Source organism: Piliocolobus tephrosceles, chromosome 9 (assembly GCF_002776525.5).
Source record: "Piliocolobus tephrosceles isolate RC106 chromosome 9, ASM277652v3, whole genome shotgun sequence".
NCBI lineage: Eukaryota > Metazoa > Chordata > Mammalia > Primates > Cercopithecidae > Piliocolobus > Piliocolobus tephrosceles.
Window position 1 is genome coordinate 44,714,984 of NC_045442.1, and position 10,181 is coordinate 44,725,164.

Here is a 10,181-nt window from a genome sequence, read left to right on the forward strand (position 1 = left end):
CAATTTGGTATTGTCCAAACATTTAGGTTTCTGAATGTGCCTGGGGCTTGCTTTATGCTCCAAATTTGAGGCTTGAAACTTGAACCCTGCCACTGTTAAAGTCTCCACTTGCAATATGAAGTTGAATAATTGCGTTCCTCCTCTGCTCCCTACAAAGAATCTCAAGATGCCGCAAAAAGGTTCCTAGAGCCTCAGATATAATTAATAGCCTAAAATTGAGAGAGCAGAAGCCTGAAAGGTCTCTGCCTGCCCACTTCTTCCACATCTCGTACAGTATGTACTGCTGGAAACTCCTGGACTAGGCCTGGTCCTGAGACAGCACCACCTCTTTCCTGGAGGGTGAGAAATGTGCCAAAGGGTTGAGCTGCTATTTACTGGCCCAAGCAACATGATCTCAGACTTTTAGAAAATTCTGGGGCCCCTGAGGAGCTGATTCAGCCTAAGACTTCCTGGTTAACTGAAAATACAATATAACAAACTTTCTGTTATAAAATAATTATAACAGAGAATAGTTATCCTGCCAAAAAAAAAAAAAAAAAAAAAAGGTTATGGTACAAAAGGATCCCCTACTGTATGCCTTTCTCTAGCTAGCTCATTTTATTCTTGTTACACATTTCCCAGACAACGCATACGGAGGGGCCTACTATGCACGAGACACTGTGCTAGGAACAGAGGTGATTCCCTGGTGGCCCTACTACATCATTATCATCATGGATTTTGGATTGCAGAATGTTGAACTGACACATTTTTTGAAGGCGTACGTCTTGAGGGAGAGACTGAAGTAGGGCAGGTAGATCTTTACCACCTGTGCAGACCCTAATGTTTGCCACAATGTTTGTATCTGGTTGACAGCTGAGCGTGAGATTGTCCGGGACATCAAGGAGAAACTGTGTTATGTAGCTCTGGACTTTGAAAATGAGATGGCCACTGCCGCATCCTCCTCCTCCCTTGAGAAGAGTTACGAGCTGCCTGATGGGCAAGTGATCACCATCGGAAATGAACGCTTCCGCTGCCCAGAGACCCTGTTCCAGCCATCCTTCATCGGTAGGCAACAAACGCCCTTTTCCTGGGAAGGGGAGTCATTGTCTTCTCCCGTATCAAGCCAGCCTCCAGAACATGGAGACAAGTGACGGTTGCCCCAAGACCAAAAGCATTTCTAAACCAGAAAAAGGGAAAGTGCCACATTTTCAAGGTGAGAAGACATAATGAGGCCAGGAAAGAAGTTTTCTTTCTAAGAAAACAATATCTATGTTGCAGTTAAGCCCAAAGCATTCTTGGTGTATGATGAAAGAATTCAATAATGCCTATGCTTTGGAGACAGTGGAAAGGGTAGGGAGGGTGTGCTGAATGCTGAGAATTTGGGAATGCTGGGGGAGAGAAAAACAGAAGAGCACTCAAAGTGAGTCTGTTCCTACATCCACATTGTCTTGGAGAGACAGGTTTGCATAGTTGTTTACATAGGCAGGCTCTGAGAGGGGTGAGCCTGGGTTTCAGTCTTAGTTGTCTTGATCTTGGGAAAGTCACTTAACCTTCCCAACTGGTCTCATATATAAAGTGGAGACTGCAATATTACTTATGTCCTAGAATGGCTGTGAGAATTACATGAGATAGATAAAGAACATTTAGCCCACTGCCTGGCAAAAGCAAGCATTCAATAATTATCAGATATCACTAGTAATTAATAATCAGGTAGTGCTATTGTTAACGTTATCATTACATCACAGCACTGCAGAAAATGAAGGGGCACCTAGAGGTTTTTTCAAAACACCTGCATCAGAAATTAACAAAAGTCCAGATTGGCCCCCCAAAAAAATTTTAGCAAGATTGGAAAAAATGATCCTTTGTCTGAATAGGATAGAAAATTTTCCTGATAATCCAGCTGCATTAGCTTTGGGGGCTGGGGCAGATGCAAGCTAGCTGTCAAATGGAGACCTGGGAGAGCTCTGAAGAGTGGCTGCAACATTGGCTCAGCATGGAAGCTTTACAGGGAATTGGAAGGCTTCACCCCTTATTGTAGCCTGCACCTCAGGATGCTGCAGCAGGCCTTCCTCCTCAGAAGGGAGTCAGGAAGACATAGAGCATAACAAGACCCTTTGGTCTCTCTGACAGGTGGTTCCTAGATTATCATGTCATCCCAGCCTCAGTCCACTGCAAGATCATCCAGATGCTCAAGTCTGGTCTTCCACATCTAGCCTGGGTTTTACTCTCCACCTAAGGACCATGGCCTGTGTCTCTTTTCCAGGGATGGAATCTGCAGGCATCCATGAAACCACCTACAACAGCATCATGAAGTGTGATATTGACATCAGGAAGGACCTCTACGCTAACAATGTCCTATCAGGAGGCACCACTATGTACCCTGGCATTGCCGACCGAATGCAGAAGGAGATCACGGCCCTAGCGCCCAGCACCATGAAGATCAAGGTACTGTTCAGTGACAGACCCAGTGGCAATGCCGCCAGCAGTGTCAGCCCTATAACCACAGACGAGAACTCTTCAGAGACTGTATTTTGGTGACACGCAATTGTGGGTTTTAGGGGTAGGTAGTGGACACAAATCCCATATTTTACAGGATGTAAGTCAATCCAGTTCATAAGAAAAATTGAGTGACTTTATACAAAATTTGATCTCTATTTATCCTTGTTTATCAACTACTTTCAGCAGCTGCAATCAAGATCAGCAGAGCTCCCCACATGTTCATCTCTCTTTAAAATATGCATTTTGTTTACTCGACACAAAAAATAGTGCATCGTGCATGTAACACATTTTTAAAAAATACAGATGACCGGCCGGGCGCGGTGGCTCAAGCCTGTAATCCCAGCACTTTGGGAGGCCGAGGTCAGGAGATCGAGACCATCCTGGCTAACACGGTGAAACCCTGTCTCTACTAAAAACTACAAAAAACTAGCCGGGCGAGGTGGCGGCGCCGTAGTCCCAGCTACCCGGGAGGCTGAGGCAGGAGAATGGCGTGAACCCGGGAGGCGGAGCTTGCAGTGAGCTGAGATCCGGCCACAGCACTCCAGCCTGGGTGACAGAGCGAGACTCCGTCTCAAAAAAAAAAAAAAAAATACAGATGACCTAGACTTATTTCTGAAGAACTTTAAACACTGTAGATTCAGGAGCGTTATAGTCTTCTTCCATTACTAACCTCAATCCTGTGGCCAGGAATTCGAATTTTATCTTCATTCCTCTGTCTAGCACATCTTTTGATACAGGTGCTCAGAAACACTGAATGACTCCAGGATGACCAAGCTCAGTCCCTGAGCCACCCAGGACCCCTGTATGTGGTGTGAATGTTGAGCCCTAGTGAAGGGAACTCAGGGATTAAATGGAGATAATTCTTTGGAGGCAAACTTAACCTGTGGCTGGTCACTTCTCAAAGGCTATTATCACTCTCTGAAGTAAGAAGGCCACACTTGGGACCTTTTGACTCATGTCACAGGAAGCAGAGGGGCAATTCTAGTGCAGTTCACACATGTGGGTATTTAAACAAATTCTCTCCTCTTTGCACTCCCTTCTGTGTTTTAGAAGGAGTGTGCAGCTAACATACTCCTTCTAAGTATGCTAGACTGAAACACGCACACTTTCTCTCTCCATGACAGGCTCTGACTAGTCCTGCCCTAAAATACTTCAGCGTGAGAGAAGAGAGACTGTTTTCCAACAGGGTTTGTGTTTCTTGGATGCCGTTCTGATCAGCTCTTACCTCCCTCTTATTTTCACAGCAGAGGGAGGAGAATGAAGCCAGCAGCTGGGCTCACTACAGAGTTAATCTGGTTGAGGGTCAATAAGAGAAAGAGGCTATTGCTAGAGTTGGGCAGTTCCTAGTTCTCTAAACTTAGTTTCTTGAATAGAAATGAATGTGAAACTCTGGGCTCCAATGTAGTGAGACAGTACAGAGCACCAGGAAAAACCTGGGACAATAAGATGATAACATTTGGTGAAAATGGAACTGGATGAGGGACCTATGGGAACTCCCATAGAATTTGTCATAGGCTGTTCTTGCATTCCTATAAAGAAATACCTGAGACTTGGGTAATTTGTAAAGAAAAGAGGTTTAATTGGCTCACAGTTCATCAGGCTGTACAGGAAACATAGCTCTAGCATCAGCTTCTGGGGAGACCTCAGTCTCAGAAAGCTTCGAATCGTGGTGGAAGGCAAAGCAGGGGCAGACACCTCACATGGCAAAAGCAGGGGCAACAGAGAGGGCAGGGGTTAGGGGAGGGTACCACACACTTTGAAATGACCAGATCTCTCATGTGAACTCGGAAGAAGAGCTCACTTATCACCAAGGAGATGGCCTAAGCCATTCATGAGAGATCCACCCCTGTGATCCAAACACCTCCCACCAGACCTCACCTCCAACACTGGGGATTACATCTCAACATGAGATTTGGAGGAGACATCCAAACTATATTAAATTCTTTACAACTTTTCTGAAAATCTAAAATTATTTCAAAATAAAAAGGTTATTTTTAAAACCAAAACAAAACAAAAAACTACCTGGGAGAACCCAGGTTTGAATATTAGATCTGACACTGATATAACCAGTGTTACTTGGGTCAGTTACTTAAACTGTCTCAGCCTCTGTTTCCTCATATGTAATATGGGAGTAATTAAAGACTTATTCTTCAAGAAGTTTATGAGAATCAAATGAGATAATACATGTAAAATGCTTAGCATAGTGTCTGGCATATAATTACGTGCTCAGTAAGTATCAGTATTTTGTATTAAGAGGTACATGCTCAAGCAGAGCTCAGAAGATAAAGATTAAACTGGTTAACCAGTTTTCACTGTTCTGTGTGCCTAAACCATTTCATTGATTTAAGAAAATGAGCATGCCTTGCATGTTAGGCCTGTGCACTGGGAAAGGCCAACCAGTGCAGCTTAAGAGGCACCTATTGCAAGGGAATGTCCCCAGCAGGGGACGCTGAATCCCCCACCGTTAAACAGAGCATCTGGGTGAAAAGTGGTAGTTCGCTTCACCACGTCGAAAAACATTTGTATAATAAGTCCTAGCACAATTATAACTTCTCCTTTGAATAGCCTAGAGTTTGTTTCTACATAAAGTGGTTCGTGTTGAATTCTGAGGCAGAGTTCATGGAAATCAGAGGCATTGCCAGGGTTCTTAAGTGGGGGCCATGGCTGGATTTGGAGCCAACTCTCAGTTTGCTCAAAAATGTGGTCGAGGAGTTACACATGAGAAAAATGAATGTGCTTACTGAAGAATTTCTAAATCCGTGGCTCCCTCTGGCGGTCCTGCCAAGAACATGACACAATTAGGACACAATTGGCATCTAACACACAAGCCTGTGTCCCTGCTGAACAGGAAACTATGCCAGGCTCTGTCCTACCGCACTAACGACTGCACTTATGATGACATTAATGACCCTTCTTTTTCATCTTGACTGACAGATCATTGCCCCTCCGGAGCGCAAATACTCTGTCTGGATCGGTGGCTCCATCCTGGCCTCTCTGTCCACCTTCCAGCAGATGTGGATCAGCAAACAGGAATACGATGAAGCCGGGCCTTCCATTGTCCACCGCAAATGCTTCTAAAACACTTTCCCGCTCCTCTCTGTCTCTAGCACACAACTGTGAATGTTCTGTGGAATTATGCCTTCAGTTCTTTTCCAAATCATTCCTAGCCAAAGCTCTGACTCGTTACCTATGTGTTTTTTAATAAATCTGAAATAGGCTACTGGTAACTTCTAGCGTTGGCCTCGGATCAATACCCGACCGAGAGCATGTTAGGTTGATCTCACCCGTTACAGGATGGCTCCCTCTAGTGGTCCAGCTGAGCACATGACAATTAGGATGGATATGTTTCTCAAGCAAAGGGTAGAATCACATTACCTAAAGCGGGGAGATGCATTTCGGTTCTGTAAAGAGGAATAATTTGAGAATACATTGGATATTTTAAAAAATAACGTGGATTAAAGTGTATCAATGGGATAATCTACAGTACCTCATTACTTGCAAAGTGATTATATTACTTTACACTCATAACCCCAGTACTGGTAACCTGATGGGTGAAAACAATTACACACACACACGTATATATATACATAAACACACACATATATATGTGTGTGTGTGTATACATAAATATTATATATATTAGAGATAAGGTCTCACTCTGTCGCTGGAGTGCAATGGTGTAATCATAGCTCACTGCAGCCTTGAACTTCTGGGCTCAAGCAATTCTCTCCTCTTGGCCTCCCAAAATGCTGGAATTATAGGCATGAGCCGCTGTGCCTATATATCTTAAAAGTCATATCTTGTATATTAAAAATCACACACACATATACATTTCCCATATGTATACACATGTATGTGTGTGACTTTTAATATACAAGATATGACTTTTAATGCATACACTATGTATTAAACTTACACATACACACACACATATATATGTACATATAGAAACAGGTCTGACTTCTATGTTCATTGAGGGAAACATGGATTTTTTAAAAAAACTTTGAGAAACACTGCCTTAAAATCTCACTACACATCTGGACCATCTGTTTCCCTTCTCCTGATCTGTCTTTGAAAAGGATACTATGGATATATTCATGCCAGAAGGAATGAGAGAGAACAATAATTTCCAAGGACTATTAGCATCAATCATCAGGTGAAGGGTTTCACACATAGCATCTCTCACCTGTTCTTCACAACTATCTGGGGAAGTATTACTATCAGCCCACTTTATAGATGAGGAGACAGGATTGCTCTAGAAACGCAATGGGATAGGAGAGCTACCAACTTCAGCTGTTCCTTTGCCCATTTGGCCTGAGGTACAAGGATATAAAAAAATACTGACCCTGCCGTTCAGGGTCTTAGCCTCAGAGCACTCCTTGCCCAGGCTGTTCACCATCCTCAGTTGCTCCCAAGCTGGGAGCCGCTTGCCCTCCAGTGCATACAGTGTGTGTCAGCAGCCACTGGTTGTCCTGAGGAGTGAAGGTGGCTCTGTCCGTGGCAGCACCTCACTGCAGAGACCTCCAGGCCCAGGACTGAGTGTCTGTTTGGTCCAGAAAACCCGAACTTCCCTAGTCTTCTCTGGCCCTGCAACTTGCAAATAATTAGGATTAATACTACAAATAATAAGAGCTAGGATGTACTGGTGCCCGCCATGACCACAGCCTGTATCAAGCTCTTTATATTAGGACCTTATTTTCTCCTACAACAGCCCTATGATTTTGGTTTGCCTTTAAAAAAAAAAATAGAGATGGGGTCTTGCCATGTTGCCCAGGCTGGTCTTGAACTCCTAGGCTTAAACGATCCTCCTGCTTTGGCCTCCTAAAGTGCCGGGATTACATGCATGAGGCACGGCACCTGAACATTACTGCCTTTTTACAGAAGAGTAACTGAGGCTAGCAGCAGCCCAATGTCATGCTGCTGGCAGAGATATCAGCTTGCTCCTTCTTGTGCTTGGTTTCCAACTCATATTTTTAGCCATTAGGCCAGCATTTCCCAAAGAATAGGCTATACGGACCAACCTCATTGGAAGCTCATTTTAAATGGGGAGAGTCCTGGGTCACATCTAACACCCGCTGAGCTAGAATCTCTGGAGCTGAGGCTGGAAACTTGAACTTCAGTCAGATTTCTCTGGTGATTCTTATGCACATCAAAATTTAAGAACTACTGGAATATGATCGAGGGAAATCTTTCAGCTGCAAATTCATGCTTACCAGGCAAGGACACCTCATGGCCACTAGAGTTAAACTTAAGGATTAGTGTGCAGATACTTGCCATCAGATCACTTTCGTAACTGAAGCAGAAATTGCCAACCATCGCTGTCATCTCTACAGGGTTTCCTTGGAGTAAAACTGGTCGGTTGCATTGCTGTACTTCATATTTACCACCAGGCAGCATGAGTGCTCTAGTAAAGAAACATTCTTGGAACAGCCTCTCAGGCTGAAACAGCCATGCCCAGAGGCAAAAATCAGGCAAACCAGAACCACCCACTGAATATGCATTAGTGAAATGTTCTCTCCTTGTGAGCCACTCAACTGCGGTGCCTAAGCACCCTCCTCCCAGTCATCCATCAGTAATTCATCCCCTGATTCCACTAGATGCCCAGTGACTTAAGAGGCTGGGCTTTGCACAGGTGGCTGAGTCCCCTTCATGAGTGTCACACCAATCTCCAGAGGAGATAAAACCAGCAACATATAGGTTTGACAGCCTTCGGAATCCTCTTCTCTCCTCTAACAATGGCAAACCACATTCTCAAAGGAGAGGAACATCCTTCTATGACTACAAAGTTTTCCCATGACAGGCTTCTGCAACTCTGGAGGACAGCATGGGTGTAATCCTCTGTTGTCTCAGGAGGCCGAGGCGGGCAGATCACCTGAGGTCAGGAGTTCAAGACCAGCCTGGCCAACACGGTGAAACCCCATCTCTACTAAAAATACATAATTAGCCGGGCGTGGTGGCATGCGCCTGTAATCCCAGCTACCCAGGAGTCTGAGGCAGGAGAATTGCTTGAAACCCAGAGGCAGGGGTTGCAGTGAGCCAAGAGCGTGCCATTGCACTCCAGTCTGGGCAAAAAGGAGTGCAACTCTGCCTCAAAATAATAATAATAATAATAATAATAATAATCCTCTGTTGTCAATGTGGTATCATTTGTGCAGCTAGGAAATTCTCTTTAGAAGAATTTCTAACACAGAACGTCTGACTGTAGTTAGGGAGGAAGCTATCTGGACCAACACACACTTGCAGTCCAACCAGAAGCCATTGCTGTAGTTCAGCTTATTCAGAAAGAGATAATCCCCCACTCCCCCCCACCCCCAAAAAAAAGAGAGAGAGAGAGAAAATGGGGCAGCCTGAGATAGGGTTCTTCCTTATCAGAGTATGAAGTAATGTTTATTCCTGGGAGAGCAGAGTCAACTTAAGTAATGTCTGAAGAATACTATGAGCTAGGACGGACAGCAGTGTCAAGGAAATAGAACTAGGCAAGGTTCTGCCTGGATGGAACCCTCAGCCGAGTGAGGAAGATGGGCATTAAATAAGTAGTTGGGCACATTGTAAGGGGTTCAAAAGAAGAATTATATGGGGTACCGGTCGAGTGACGAAGATGGGCATTAAATAAGCACTTGGGCACACTGTAAGGGGTTCAAAAGAAGAATTTTATGGGTACTGGCTTTTGTAGCCATGGGCTCTAACTTGAGCCAGGGGCTCAGGAGAGGCTGTCTCTCTGAGAAGACAGTGCTTAAGCAGAGACTTAAAGAGTAAGAATTGAGTAGACCATAAAAAGGGCTGGGGGCTAGAGGGGGTTGAGGTTTGGGAAGGGGAAGTAGGACCTGCATGGGACATGTTCCAAGCAGAGTCCCAGAGACGTAAGAGTGCTGCACAGCTGGGAAAGAGGGAACCCCAAAGAACTGGACCACACACACAAGTGTGACCATGACTTCACTATGATTTTCCAAAGTAATATTCATAACACGTTTTCTATGAAAAAATCAGACACCAATTTCAAGCAATGGAGGCAATGTTGAATGAGAAGTATGGCATCTCTGGACTATCTGCTTTTCCTGAGCATTTCACCTTTCAGGTTAAATTAATCATCTCATATCTGGGAAATAAACATGCAAATTTCACCACCTCTCAGTCTAATTTATTCATGGAGGCTGTAGTTCTTCCAGAATGTCCTCCTTAGAGCAATTTCTAGCCCCTTCTGGGCTAAAGGGAATAAAAATGATTACTACTTGTCTGGGTTTGAAACAATGCTGTCCTCAAGGAAAACTGATGATGGAACAGGCTTCCGTATCATGAGGTTAATGACAGTTTTCCAGAGGCCTAAAACTCAGGGGTCCTTAAGCAGATTTCCTTATCCTTGGAGAAAAGTATGTGGTACTGCAGACATACCACATCAAAAGAACTACACTTCTTAGTTCTTGCCTTCTGTTTCTTCCCGTCCACATTTAGTTTTGAGATTTAGTCCCCTATCCTTTCATTCAATCAATTATTTTTCCTCCTTTAAGACCTCTCCGCATATGCCACAACCTGAAATTCCCTACAAAATGACCTAAAATCATGTAATTTCAGGCCTTCCTTTAAAAAAAATGACATCACCTACTCAGGCAAAAATATATTAAACAGGTAAATTATATTTTTCAAATTTAGAATGAGCCCTTGCTCTTAAAATTTAAAAAAGTCTGTGATTTCAGAGAGATGCCTCA

The 10,181-nt window shown here is 44.0% G+C and overlaps 1 protein-coding gene and 1 pseudogene across 2 annotated transcripts in view; one reads left to right on the forward strand and one right to left on the reverse strand.

The window, feature by feature from the left end:
* The window catches only part of ACTA2 (actin alpha 2, smooth muscle), a 53,693-nt gene extending 47,988 nt beyond the window's left edge, over positions 1-5,705 (forward strand). The window contains exons 8-10 of the mRNA XM_023225189.2: positions 853-1,044; positions 2,243-2,424; positions 5,413-5,705. Coding sequence (XP_023080957.1) covers positions 853-1,044; positions 2,243-2,424; positions 5,413-5,556 — 518 coding nt within the window. The 3' untranslated portion in view covers positions 5,557-5,705. The remainder of the gene's footprint in view (positions 1-852; positions 1,045-2,242; positions 2,425-5,412) is intronic.
* On the reverse strand, positions 5,699-8,423 carry LOC116418912 (annotated as a pseudogene). The gene is made up of 3 exons (XR_004229121.1): positions 7,753-8,423; positions 6,824-7,071; positions 5,699-5,879 (listed from the first exon to the last, which is right to left on the reverse strand). The product of XR_004229121.1 is annotated as an uncharacterized LOC116418912 (transcript).
* Positions 8,424-10,181: the final 1,758 nt, after the last annotated feature.